At 54.1% G+C, this 13,396-nt stretch overlaps 1 protein-coding gene across 3 annotated transcripts in view; it reads left to right on the top strand.

The window, feature by feature from the left end:
• Positions 1 to 13,011, top strand: part of OTOF (otoferlin) — a 97,161-nt gene extending 84,150 nt beyond the window's left edge. For all 3 annotated transcript variants that reach the window (XM_063422840.1, XM_063422849.1, XM_063422857.1), the window contains 10 exons: positions 229 to 356; positions 2,368 to 2,538; positions 3,113 to 3,273; positions 3,967 to 4,109; positions 4,867 to 4,955; positions 6,794 to 6,892; positions 9,115 to 9,356; positions 10,362 to 10,540; positions 10,689 to 10,789; positions 11,381 to 13,011. In XM_063422840.1, the coding sequence (XP_063278910.1) occupies positions 229 to 356; positions 2,368 to 2,538; positions 3,113 to 3,273; positions 3,967 to 4,109; positions 4,867 to 4,955; positions 6,794 to 6,892; positions 9,115 to 9,356; positions 10,362 to 10,540; positions 10,689 to 10,789; positions 11,381 to 11,561 (1,494 nt within the window). In that variant the 3' untranslated portion in view covers positions 11,562 to 13,011. The remainder of the gene's footprint in view (positions 1 to 228; positions 357 to 2,367; positions 2,539 to 3,112; positions 3,274 to 3,966; positions 4,110 to 4,866; positions 4,956 to 6,793; positions 6,893 to 9,114; positions 9,357 to 10,361; positions 10,541 to 10,688; positions 10,790 to 11,380) is intronic.
• Positions 13,012 to 13,396: the final 385 nt, after the last annotated feature.

The raw sequence follows: 13,396 nt of genomic DNA, 5'->3' as shown, positions 1-13,396 counted from the left end.
GTAGTAGTACAAAAAAAGCAAACAAAAGAAGAAAAGGGATTGACATGAGGCAGGTACACCCCCAGTTCATTTCAAGACACCCTGTTTCATCCCAGTTTCAATCCAAGACACTCTGTTTAGGGACTGAAGTGGCCGGGTGTTCTCGGGGATGGAGAACAGGCCCATCCCTGAATCCCTGGCTGCTGTGGACAGCACTGACCTCTGACCCATCCCCTCTGCTCCCTCCAGGCCACGGACCTCCACCCGGCTGACATCAACGGGAAAGCCGATCCCTACATCGCCATCAAGCTGGGCAAGACGGACATCAAGGACAAGGAGAATTACATCTCCAAGCAGCTGAACCCCGTCTTTGGGAAGTGAGTCCGTCCAAGCCTGGAACTGCCGAGCTGAGCCTGAGCTTGCCAGCCCTCAGACCTGCAACTGTGGTGTCCCATGGCTGCTCCCTGGGCTGGAATGATGGGATTTATCCCTGTAGTGGTTCGAGTGCTCACTAGAATTATTTACTCTTTTTCTGCTGTGAGATAGGATCAGGAGAAAAGCAAAGCAGGCTCAAATTTTAAAGGGTATAAATAGGACATGAACAAAAGACAAGAGACTCCAAATATATCAGAAGGCAAAAGGCATAAAAAACCCTTTAATTGTCTAATTTTATAAGGTGTTCTGATACAGACTTAACATGATTGGTGAACAGGGCTGACACCTCCCCAATCCCACTGGTTAAACTAGGGAAAGAGCCAAAATGTTTTTCTCTGAGAACCAGAAAGGCAAACACCACCTGGAGAAAGATTGTTTTGGGAAAGGATGGCTGTTTTGCCAAGATTGTTTTGGGAAAAAGCTTTCCTAGGAAACTTTTCCCTTGGGAAAGGAGTTAGCAGCTACCAGCAGACTAAAATCTCGCAGGCCCAAAAATATCAGGCCCACATATAAAGAGAGGTTTATTAACAAAACTACAAGAGAGAAAAAAAATTAATAAGGATCAGAACAAAACCTTCAGAACACTTCCCCTCCTCCACAACTTTCCATTCCCTTCTCATGGACAATATATAATGACAAAACTTGGAACTCTAGGTCAGGAAAGCCATGCTGGGGGGGAGGGATTCAGATTCCCACTGAGGCCATCACTAAAATCACAGAAATGTCTCCACCGACCAGCAAGAAGGAAACACAAGCGTTTTTATGTGCCCAAGGCTTTTGGAGAATGCACATTCCTGAGTACAGCCAGATTGTGAGCCCTCTCTACCCGGTCACTCACAACACGAAATTCCTGGGATTTTCCCCGATTTTTAACCTTTTTCACAGAGGCGTGTCACCTTTCTAGTGGCTTCACCAGATGTCAATATCCAAACCTAGTCACTGATTGGTTTTGCTGTAACTTTCTTGGAAAAATCAGTTCCGTACAAACCCAGCACATTCCCACAGTATGGATTGTCCTTCCAGGACGTCTCTCTTTGCCAGCGTGTGGTCAGTGTAGTACTGGGTGTTTAGGAGATGAACCTGAAATTCATCTGATCAAGGTGAAACACCCACTTAGGAATCATTAGACCTAAATTGGAGTGAGAATAAGACACAAACTCAGTTTCAGGGCTGTCAGGACATCCAGGCTGAGGATTTTCCCTCTTGTTGAGGGCTGGTGGTTGAGTTAAACCCCGCGTCAGAGGTCCTGCAGTGACGGATCAAATTGAACAATATCCATGGATTGGAATAGACACACCTCCTCCACGGGTCTGTCCTGAGTGGCAGCCAGACCCTGCAGCAGCTTTCCTCTTGTTATAAATACATATTATAAAGTTGGCTTTTTGCAAATATTAAGATGAATGCTGTGTGTACAATGTGAAAATAACTTTCCTTTTATTTCTGTTACTAACAACATTTAGAACATCGTAGTAGTAGTAGCAGCTGATATAGTTATGCATAAATTGTGTGTTTAGTCAGAATAACATCCAGTAAACATATGATAAAGACCCTGCTACTAATATCCCAATTATAATCATCTACCATATGAAAAAAGTATGGACCAACGCACAAACTGGAGTTAATAAAAAGGACGAACTGAATCCACAACCAAGAAACATGCACACTCTAAAAAGGCAGACCCAAGGAGTAGCCGTACTGAACAGTTCCTAGAATATGGAAATTAGTTTATAGAAAATTATGAATATGCATAATAGTCTGTGAACGTGCAACAGTAATGAAAAAAGTATTTAAGAAATGTGTCCGAAGATAGTAGGTGTGCTCTTGGCTGAATGCCAAGCACCCGGCCGTTTAACTCTTTGCTTTATTTGTCTTCTATTGTATTTTTATTAAACGTTTTAAATTTTATCAGGAAAGTAAACCTTGTTTTTCACACTCTGCTTCCCCCAATCCCAGATCCTTCGACATCGAGGCCACCTTCCCCATGGAGTCCATGCTGACCGTGGCTGTGTACGACTGGGACCTGGTGGGCACCGACGACCTCATCGGGGAGACCAAGATCGACCTGGAGAATCGCTTCTACAGCAAGCACCGAGCGACCTGCGGGGTGTCCCAGACCTACTCCATGTACGGGAAAAGTCTTTCCTGCCCCGCCTCCCATCTGGACCCTCCTCTGCATCACCTCCCACCCAGAGCTCCCACAGGAATCTGCCCCCTTCACTGCCTGCCAATCCTGGAATGATTTGTTTTGGGAAAAATCTCACACTGTCCAATCCCGCCAGGGGCAGGGATAAATGGAGGAGTCTGTGCTACCCCTGGTTTTGTGACCAGATTTAGGGAGCAGTGGAATGGATCATCTCGAGCCCAGGGCAGGAGGGAGGGACTGGGGGGACTGGTGGGTTTCGGCAGAGGGGTAAGATCAGAGCTGAACTAGGAACAGAGCAAACGGGGTGATGCTGAGCATCAGGAATGGGATGCACTGGGAATTCCAGGTCTGAGCCAAAGTGGGGTGTGAGGGGTTTTCCAAAAGGGGCACAGAGGGATCAAGTCTACTCTGAAGTTTCACTTTTGCTGCCTCAAATTCTTTCACTGGGAATTCTGGGTGGTTCATGGTGCAGTGGGGTTTTTTTCTGGCAAAAGGGGAAGAAAGTTTCTTTTTCCTCCCAACCTTTTTTGGCTGATCTTGCCCTCCTGTTCCCAGCCACGGGTACAACACCTGGCGTGACCCCATGAAGCCCTCCCAAATCCTGTCCAAGCTGTGCAAAGAGGGAAAAGTGGATGGGCCGCACTTCGGGCCAGGGGGAAGAGTGAAAGTTGCCAACAGGGTCTTCACGGGCCCCACAGAGATCGAGGATGAAAACGGTATGGCCCTGTGGGATGATCCCATGGGATGGAGGTTCTGGAGGGGAGCGGGGGTCTGGCAGGGTCTCCTCATCATCCAAGGTTGGAATCTCAGAGCAGTTTGAATTCTGGAGTGGTTTGAAATGGACCTTTTGTAGGTTGTTCAGTCCAACTCCCCCAGACAGATATGGAAGGCCCATCACCCAGCCCTGCGATCACCATCCCAGTATGGGACCAGTTAAGGAATCCTACAGACCCTCCCGACCAGCGGGTTCCTCTTGGAATCACTCAAGGACATCCCTGGACACCCAAAGCTGCCTCTGGAAATGCTCTCCTAGCAGTGCATGCCCAAAGAGCCATGGAGACACCTCAGGGCTTTTCCAGTGTCTAGGAAATTGTTATCCTTGGGAATGCATTCCCAAACTGTGGGAGATGAGGGTCGTGTGCCCAAGGAAGAGGGAGACTGGCCAGGAGGGGTGAAGGAGAGAAGGAAAACGTGGTCAGTGGGCATGGGACTGGTTCAGACAGAGAAAACAGAATGGGGATCTGAACCTTCTACAGGGATTGGAGAGAGGCAAGAGGAGTCAGGAACTGCCAGCTGAGGGACAAAGTGTTCCCAAGGGATGGAGAGGATGAGGCAATTCTGCACCTTGGAGCAGGAGTGGTGCTTTGCTGTCCCTGTCCCCGTTGTCCAAGCTCTCCTTTGTCCTCCAGGCCAGAAGAAGCCGACGGACGAGCACCTGGCGCTGGCGGTGCTGCGGCACTGGGAGGACATCCCGCGGGCCGGCTGCCGCCTCGTCCCCGAGCACGTGGAGACACGGCCGCTGCTCAACCCCGACAAGCCGGGCATCGAGCAGGTCTCACGTTCCAACGGGAGTGGGGGCAGCCCAGGGGGGCCAAAGCAGCCCCAACCCACCTCAGGGTGGGCAGGTCACCCCGGGATGCCAGCAGAGAAAAATCTCTGGTGCTTCCCGGTCTACCCTCATCATTCTCACATCCCACTGTCCCTCCTGATTCCCCACATCGGGGCACCTGGGAGCAAAATTCCAAACAGATTCCCAAGCAGAAGGGACAGGGAACCCCCAGGCTGCTGCACAATGCTGGGAATTCCCTGGAGACCCCGAAGGTCCTGGAGACCTGAGGAGGACTCTGAGCCCATTTTGGGGGAGAATCACAGCCCTGTTGAGTAAAAGGAAGAGAGCAGGAACACAGTTGGGCTCTGGTTGTTTTGCAGACCAAATTTTGGTCAGAAATCTCTCAAAATCCAAGCCTTGGCTGCCCCTCTGAGCCTTTGGCAAGTTCCTTGCAGAGGGTGGGAGCAGAGGAGGGAAAGCTCCCCTTGGTGCTTGGCTTATCTGCTGAGCCTGATCCAAGCTCACGTGGAGATCATGGAATCATGGAATGGTTTGGGCTGGAAGAGCCCTCACACCCATCCAGTTTCACCCCCTTCATGAGGTGCTTCTGCAGGGGTGAAGAAGGATTCATGGCATGGGAGAAGTTTGTCCCACCCCACATCTGGCATGGCCGGACTGGTGGCTGTGGGAAGAGGGAGACACTGGTGGGGAGGGGACAGGAGGGACAAGGAGAGCTGACCGTGCCTCTCCCACCCTGCAGGGCCGCCTGGAGATGTGGGTGGACATGTTCCCCATGGATATGCCGGCACCCGGTCCTGCCATCGATATTTCTCCCAGGAAACCAAAGAAGTAAGGAACAGCCCAGCCAACCAGTCCCAGGGAAAACGGGAGGCTGGGGATGGAGCATGGCTTCTCCTGTCTCCTGCTGCTGCTCCATGGCCACCCTCTGCTTGGGTTCCTCAGCTGTGGCATTTCCAGAGAACCCAACACCAGAGGCAGTTCCAGAGCTGCTCCTGAGGGTGGTACCTCCATCCCCTGCAGCTCCCGATCTTTCTTGCCTGGTAGAACTGGGAAATTCCATCATTCCCAGGCCCTGGTGCAGGGCCAGGGCAGAGGAGAGGGCCCAGCCCTGAGCGTCTCCTGAGCAGGGGCAGGTTTATCCCAGGACAGTTTGGATGGGGCCTTTCCAGGAGGTGATGGATAGAAGGGTGGGTGGTGGAGGCTTCTGGGACAGCTGATCATTCCAAGCAGGAAAGACCAGGCACATGGAGGGGGAAGAAGGACATCTCTTCCCTTGATATCCCTTCTAATTCTTTCTCACCCTGCTGGTTGTTGGGCCCCTTTTCCTACCCCCAGGGCTGGGACACAGGGAATGCACAGGGATGGGAATCCTGATGGGAGCTCCCTGTGCATCCCAGGCAGCCGATGCCTTAGGTGGAGAGAACACCCCTGGATCCCAGCTGGGAGAGGCACAGCATGGGACAGGCAGGCAGAGGCAGGAGGGGCTGGAAAAGGGAAGGAATCCCACGGATGGGCTCAGCCAGGGCATTGCCAGAGGGAGATCCCAAAGGAAGGGGGTTAAGGAAGCTGTAAATCCCCTTCCCTCACCTGGAGACTCCCTGACACTTCCAGAGAGGTGCTGCGGCTGTGGCCTCCCTCCAGCCTCCAGCCTCCCCTCACTGCAGGAGCTGGGATTCTGCTCTTCCTCCACCCACTGCCACTGTGAGAGCCACATTCTCTGTCACCAAAATTCCCAGCCAAGCAGAAGTGATGGGAAGCTTCCCAGGCTGCTGCACAGTGTTGGGAATACCCTGGAAATCCCAAAGCTCCTGGAGATCTGAGGAGGACTCTGAGCCCATTTTGAGTATGGGGAGGGGGATGTACAGCCCTGTTGAGTATAGGAGGGAGAGCGGAGTTGGGCTCTGGTTGTTTTGCAGATCCAATTTTGGTCAGAAATCTCCCCAAATCCAAGCCTGGGATTCCCCATTAAGCTTTGGCAAGTTCCTTGCAGAGGGTGGGAGCAGAGGAGGGAAAGCTCCCCCTTGGAGCATGGCTCACCTGCCAAGGCTGATCCAAGCTCACGTGGAGACTGTGGAATCATGGAATGGTTTGGGTGGGAAGGGACCTCAAAGTTCATCTTGTTCCAACCCCTGTCATGGGCAAGGACACCTCCCACTATCCCAGGGTGCTCCAAGCCCCCTCCTGCCTGGCCTTGGACACTGCCAGGGATCCAGGGGCAGCCACAGCTTCTCTGGGAATTCCATCCCAGCCCTTCCACACCCTCCCAACCAGGAATTCCTTCCCCAAATCCCATCCAGTCCTGCTCTCTGGCATGGAAAGCCATTCTCCCCCGTCCTGTCTCTCCATCCCTTGTCCCAAGTCCCTCTCCACCTCTCCTGGAGCCCCTTTAGGCCCTGGAAGGGGCTCTGAGCTCTCCCTGGATCTTTCCTTTTTCCATGTGAACATTCCCAGCTCTCCCAGCCTGTCCTTACAGACAGTCCCATGTCTGTAATCATCTCCATGGTCAAGATACTCTCCTGTTCTTGCCCTCCAGACCCCTGTGACAGATCCCTGTGAGCAGTTCCCTGTTCCTGGCAGCCGGCCCTGCTTCCTGGCATCATCACTCTGTCCTGTCCTATCCCACTCCCTGTTCCCGTGCCTCACCTCCCTCTCCCTCCCTTGGGCAGGTACGAGCTCAGGGTGATCGTGTGGAACACCGACGAGGTCATCCTGGAGGACGACGACTACTTCACCGGCGAGAAGTCCAGCGACATTTTTGTCAGGGGGTAGGTACAGCCTGGAATTCCATGGGTACCTCTACTGGGGTGGGTGCCAGTCCTGGCTGGGGTAGGAGTGGGAAGAGGGGCAGGACATGGGTGGTGCTGGGGGAGGACCCAACGCTGCTGGTATCTCCTGCCTCTCCCCTTCTCCTTGGCTGCACATCCAGTGGGCCCCGCTTGGAGCTGCGGGTTCTTGCCTGGAACGGCCCTGAGGTGATTTTGTGTCTTGGTTTGAAAAGACAGGAGTCTTCCAGGGAGCGCCGAAGCTTCCTTTGGAATGGAGAATGTCAACCCTCTCCCTCTGAATTATTATAATTTTGAAATTAAGGGGACTGTCAGGCAAAGATATGGGAATAGGGATAACAGTGCTTTACTAGGAATATTAAAAATAAAAATGTAGTAGTAAAAAAAAAGCAAACAAACAAGAAAAAGAAAACAGTGACAGAGTCAGAACACAATCTGACACCCTGTTGGTCAGGGTGTTGGGAGCAGTCCAATCAAGTCCTCCTGCAGTGCCAGATGTGGCTCTGTTGGAGCAGAGATGATCCTGTAGAAGGTGCAGTGGCGTGAGATGGGTCCAGCCTTCCTCTGGGAATGCAGAGCACACAGGTTGTGCTGGGCTCTGACTCTCAGGATTTATCCAGGTGGGAATGCAGTGCACACAGGCTGTGCTGGGCTCTGAATGCCAGGGTTTATCCAGGTGGGAATGCAGTGCACACAGGCTGTGCTGGGCTCTGAATCCCAGGATTTATCCAGGTGGGAATGCAGTGCACACAGGCTGTGCTGGGCTCTGACTCTCAGGGTTTATCCAGGTGGGAATGCAGAGCACACAGGCTGTGCTGGGCTCTGAATGCCAGGGTTTATCCAGGTGGGAATGCAGTGCACACAGGCTGTGCTGGGCTCTGAATCCCAGGATTTATCCAGGTGGGAATGCAGTGCACACAGGCTGTGCTGGGCTCTGACTCTCAGGATTTATCCAGGTGGGAATGCAGTGCACACAGGCTGTGCTGGGCTCTGACTCTCAGGATTTATCCAGGTGGAAATGCAGTGCACACAGGCTGTGCTGGGCTCTGACTCTCAGGATTTATCCAGGTGGGAATGCTGGGCTCCTCCCCTGGGTGGAGCATCTCCCATGGATGATGGAATTTTATCAGTCCTGCAGTGAGCCTCGATGGCCCATGAACAACAGATATCCTCTTGTCTTGGTTTGAAAGACAGGTATCTACTAGGAAGGGGGTAGGACCTCCCTATGGGTGGAGAATTCAAATCCCCTCCCTCCACAGTATTCTCATTTAGAAAATTAAAGGGGCTTTCAGGCAGGGGTATGAGGATAGGAATAACAATTCTTTACTAGTATATATGACAAAACAACAAACAACAACTACTACAGCATTAATAATAAACAGAACCAGGAACCTCCAGGGCTTTCTTTCACAAAAACCCGAGGCAGTTTGATCCCAGTGCCCCTGCAGGACTCCAAGAGGCCAAGCTAGAAGGGTGGAAAGTCCCGGGCTGGTGGATGAGATGAGGAGCTCTGTGCTGGTAGCTGGAGCAGCAGGCGTGTCCTGGCAGAGCTGGGCAGTGCAGGGCTACAGAGTAGCAGGAAAGCCTCAAAGCTCTGAAGAAGCAGCGGCGGTGGGGGAAGTGCCAGAGAAAGCAAGCTCAGGATTCCTGGGTACACGAGCAGATGATGGTAGATTTCCCAGGATGAGACAGAGTGATGACTGTGAACTCCTCCTGGAGTGAGCAGCAGCTGACCATCCTCCTCGATGCCGAGAGCAAGAGAGAGCGAAGCTGCCCCCAAACCCCTCTGTTACTTCCCCCAAAACTGACATTATCTCCTCTCTCTGAGGAGGACTCCCGGAGACCCAAAACCAATATTTGTAGCCTTGTGCTGCCATCTGCTTTGCCCACTTTCTTTGTTTTGGTTAAGCACTGTCGTTAAGTTTCCTAGCAACTTATGGGAAAAAACTCTGTAAGTGAAAAAGAAGCAATTCTAACCCCTAACACCCCTGGAGGGAGGATGGGTCATGGAAGAGTCTTTATCTCTTCATGAGAACACCTTCCCACCTGGTTTCAACAGGTGGCAATAGAATACGCGCTTTTGGGTACATCTTGCATTGCAACCCAAGACAAGCAGCCTCAGCCCTTCTAGGTCCTTCCAGGTCCTGTCCCCTCTCCTACCCCATGTAAACCTGTGGCCTCCTCTCACCCCCTGGGCTCTGCAGGTGGCTGAAGGGGCAGCAGGAGGACAAGCAGGACACAGATGTCCATTACCACTCCCTCACTGGTGAAGGCAACTTCAACTGGCGCTACATCTTCCCCTTCGACTACCTGATGGCCGAGGAGAAGATCGTCATCTCCAAGAAGGAGTCCATGTTCTCCTGGGATGAGACCGAGTACAAGATCCCAGCCCGCCTCACCCTGCAGGTCTGGGACGCCGACCACTTCTCGGCTGATGATTTCCTGGGTACGTGGAGGGCCCAGAGCATCCCACAAACCCCTTGAGCTGCTGCTGGGGGGAGCAGGTGGGATGAGAGGTCAGGAAGGGTCTGCAGGGGGTTCTGGACAGGATGGCTCCATGGGCCAGGGCCAAATGTCAAGTCCAGAACTGGCGTCACACCAACCCCACAGAGTGCTCCAGGTTGGGGCAGAGGGGCTGGGGAAGGCCCTGAGGGTGCTGTGCCAGCAGCTGGACAGGAGCCCAGGGGTGCCCAGGTGGGCAAGAGGCCCCTGGGCTGTACCAGCTCTGGAGGGGCAACAGGGCCAGGGCAGTGCCCGTCCCCTGTGCTGGCACTGCTGGGGCACCTCCAGTGCTGGGGGCAGCTCTGGGCCCCTCCTGACAGGAGAGCCCTGCAGGGGCTGGAGCGTGTCCAGGGCAGGGAACAGAGATGGGAAGGGATTGGAGCCCCAGGAGAGGCTGAGGGAGCTGGGAAGGGGCTGAGCCTGGAGAAAAGGAGGCTCAGGGGGGACCTTGTGGCTCTGCACAACTCCTGACAGGAGGGGACAGCCAGGGGGGGTCGGGCTGTGCTCCCAGGGAACAGGGACAGGACAAGGGGAAATGGCCTCAGGCTGGGCCAGGGCAGGCTCAGGTTGGACACCAGCAGGAATTTCTCCATGGAAAGCGGGGGGGGTCAGGCCTTGACAGGGGCTGCCCAGGGAGGTTTGGAGTGCCCATCCCTGGAGGTGTCCAAGGAAGGCCTGGATGTGGCACTGAGTGCTCTTAGCTGGTGACAAGGTGGGGATTGAGCACAGGCTGGACTTGAGGTCTCAGAGATCTTTTCCAACTTTCATGTCTCTATGATTCTGACACCCCTTTTCTCCACTGCTCCTGTAGCTAAGACATCCCATTTTTCTTTCCCAGAACTAGCTCAAAGCTGCTCCCCAGGAGAGGAGATGCTGGTCCAGCCCATCTCCAGCCAAGGTGTTGGCCTTTTTGGCATGCCAACCTCTGTTCTCCCCTTTGTCCTGCCAGGGGCCATTGAGCTGGATCTGAACCGCTTTCCCCGGGGAGCCAAGACTTCCAAGCAGTGCAGCCTGGAGATGGTGACCAACGAGGCCGAGCTGCCCATGATCTCCATCTTCAAGCAGAAGAGGGTCAAGGGCTGGTGGCCGTTTGTGGCCAGAGACGAGAACGATGAGCTGGAGATCACCGTAAGGATGGGTTTGCCTTCTGAGAACTCCACTTTTTGCGGACACCCTGCGTCCCCCCACATAGTTTTGTTCCCTTGGGATCCTTCTAGCTGGGGGTTAGAGGTGGGAGCAGGTCCCAGGTCTCAGCACTGCTCTCTGCTCCCTGCAGGGCAAAGTCGAGGCCGAGCTGCACCTTCTGACAGCAGAGGAGGCCGAGAAATCCCCCGCTGGGCTGGCTCGGAATGAGCCGGATCCCCTGGAGAAACCCAAGTGAGTCGGAGAAACCTCTCTGCAGCGGGGACCTGGGATTATGGGCTTCTACTCCCACCTGGAGTGCCGCGTCCAGCTCCAAGCCCCAGAACAGGAAAGACATGGACCTGTTGGAAAGGGGCTGGAGCAGCCACGGAGATGTTTCAAGTTTGCAGCCCCTCTGCTGTGGAGCCAGGCTGGGAGAGCTGGGGGTGCTCACCTGGAGAGGAGAAGGACCCAGGGAGAGCTCAGAGCCCCTGCAGGGCCTGAAGGGGCTCCAGGAGAGCTGGAGAGGGACTGGGGATAAGGGGTGGAGGGACAGGACACAGGGAATGGCCTCCCATAGCGAAAGGACAGGTAGAGATGGGATATTGGGCAGGAATTGTTCCCTGGTAGGGTGGGCAGGCCCTGGCACAGGGTGCCCAGAGCAGCTGTGGCTGCCCCTGGATCCCTGGCAGTGCCCAAGGCCGGGTTGGACACTGGGGCTGGAGCAGCCTGAGGCAGTGGGAGGTGTCCATGCCATGGCAGGGGGTGAAACAAGATGAGCTTTATGGTCCATAAATCCCTTTTCCACGGCAATGGATTAACGATGGGTGTTTGGTTCCCCTGCAGCCGCCCAGACACGTCGTTCATCTGGTTCCTGAACCCACTCAAGTCCATCAAATACCTCATCTGTACCCGCTACAAGTGGCTCATCATCAAGATCGTGCTGGCCCTGCTGCTCCTCATCATGGTGGCCCTGTTCCTCTACAGCATGCCGGGATACATGGTCAAGAAGCTGCTGGGAGCATGAAGAGCAGGAACCTCTCTTGTGTCTCCAGCCCCTTGCACAACCTCCCCAGCTCCGTGTCCTTCTCCTCCCCGTGACCTATGGGCAGCCCTGGGGGCATCTCCTCCCTGCTGCTGGGTCTCTCCTTTGCATTCCTTCTCTTCGGGTCCCATTCAGCCTTTGGTCCCAGGGAAATGGGGTGGGAGCACAGCACAGATCCCCACACTCTGCATCCCACACCAGGGCTGGGAGAGGTGTCCAGCTGCCTCCTAGGGGAGTCTCCGAGGCCTCTGCCTGTTGGGGTGTGGCTGGTGCCTTCCTGGGAATCAGGGGAAGGAGAGGGGAGCTGGGTCTGCATCATTGGAGGTGTGAAAGTGCTGCAGGAAGGCTCCTGAGAGGAATGTTCAGAATCCAGGATGGAGCAGCTGGGGACGTCCCAGCCCCACCAGAGTGAGGGCACAGAGCATCCGCAGTGCCTGTCCACACTGCCAGCACTGTTCCTGCTCCACTCGGAGCTCTGGAGGTCACATTCCCTGGAACAGGGATCTGTCCTACCTCAGGAATGCTTGACACGGTGCCCCAGCAGGCCCTGCAGAGAGCCCTGGGACAGCTCCCATGGCTCCGGCAGGGACTTGGACATGTCCCACAGCTCAAACGTCTTCCCAAGATCACCCACCCAGAGGTGGCTGTGGCTGGACATCCCCAGGGCTCCCAGATCCTCTGACACAGTGTGAGCTCCCGGTGTCCTTCTGGATTATCTGTGTATTTTGTTTGGCTTGGTAATTCTTGTGGCTGGAGTCTTTCTGGCCGTGTGTCCTTGGGAAGAGCCCTTTCCTCAGCTCTCCATGATATCCAGCTGCTGCAGAGCCGCCTTTCTCAGCTCCCAGTGTGCAAGTCCCCCACTGAAGAATTGAGGACATCTCAGAGATGTTTTAATGAGGATATTACTGTTCCAATCAGTCAATAAAATCCAGCTTTCACATCTGGGTTCTTGTGATAGTGGGTGTTGTGGTTTGACACTGGCCAAACGCCAGGCACCTACGAAAGCTGTTCCTTAAAAAAAAAAAGAAAATCAGCAAAGGGTTGATGAGCTGAGACGAGGATTGGGAGAAAAATGCTCTAAGGGCAAGACAGGTTCAAATTTAAAGGTAGAAAGTAAATTTATTTTTAAGAGAGTTCTCGAGCTGCTCATGGGTTGAGAATCATAAAAGGCCAAGAGCATTTTCTGGTTATTACAAAGTTGTTCATTATATATATGCATCAGTCTTGAAGGCAAGAGTTCTGAACATGGGATCTTACTAAAAGTTATAAAGCTTTATAAGTCCCAGTGGGGTGTAACAGCAAATTGATAGAGAGTCCTGACCACAGGGAAGAACAAACTGACAAAGGGTCCCATCCATAGGGAAAAGACAGATGGACAAGGGGTCCCAGCCACAGGGAGAGGCAGCTGGACAAGGGGTCCCGGCCACAAGGGAAAAACAGATGGACGAGGGGTCCCAGCCACAGGGAGAGGCAGATGGACGAGGGGTCCCGGCCACAGGGAGAGGCAGATGGACGAGGGGTCCCGGCCACAGGAAGAGGCAGATGGACGAGGGGTCCCAGCCACAGGGAGAGGCAGATGGACGAGGGGTCCCAGCCACAGGGAGAGGCAGATTCCTGGCCCAGAGTCCCATCTGGCCCAGAGTCCCGTTCCCGAGCAGCGCTCCCTGCAGCTGCAGCAGAAACAGCAAAGCCACTGCCATAGCAGCAGCAGCAGCCACAGCTGCACACTTCAAGCAGCAGCAGCAGAGACAGCAGAAGCAGCCCCCAAGCAATTCAATACCTGACAAAGTCCTGGCAACAGCTCCCTCGCCACGGCT

The sequence above is a fragment of the Prinia subflava genome, chromosome 2 (assembly GCF_021018805.1).
Source record: "Prinia subflava isolate CZ2003 ecotype Zambia chromosome 2, Cam_Psub_1.2, whole genome shotgun sequence".
In the NCBI taxonomy this organism is placed as follows: Eukaryota; Metazoa; Chordata; class Aves; order Passeriformes; family Cisticolidae; genus Prinia; species Prinia subflava.
The sequence above is the reverse complement of the archived record's forward strand: the minus strand, read 5'-3'. Positions and strand labels throughout refer to the sequence as shown.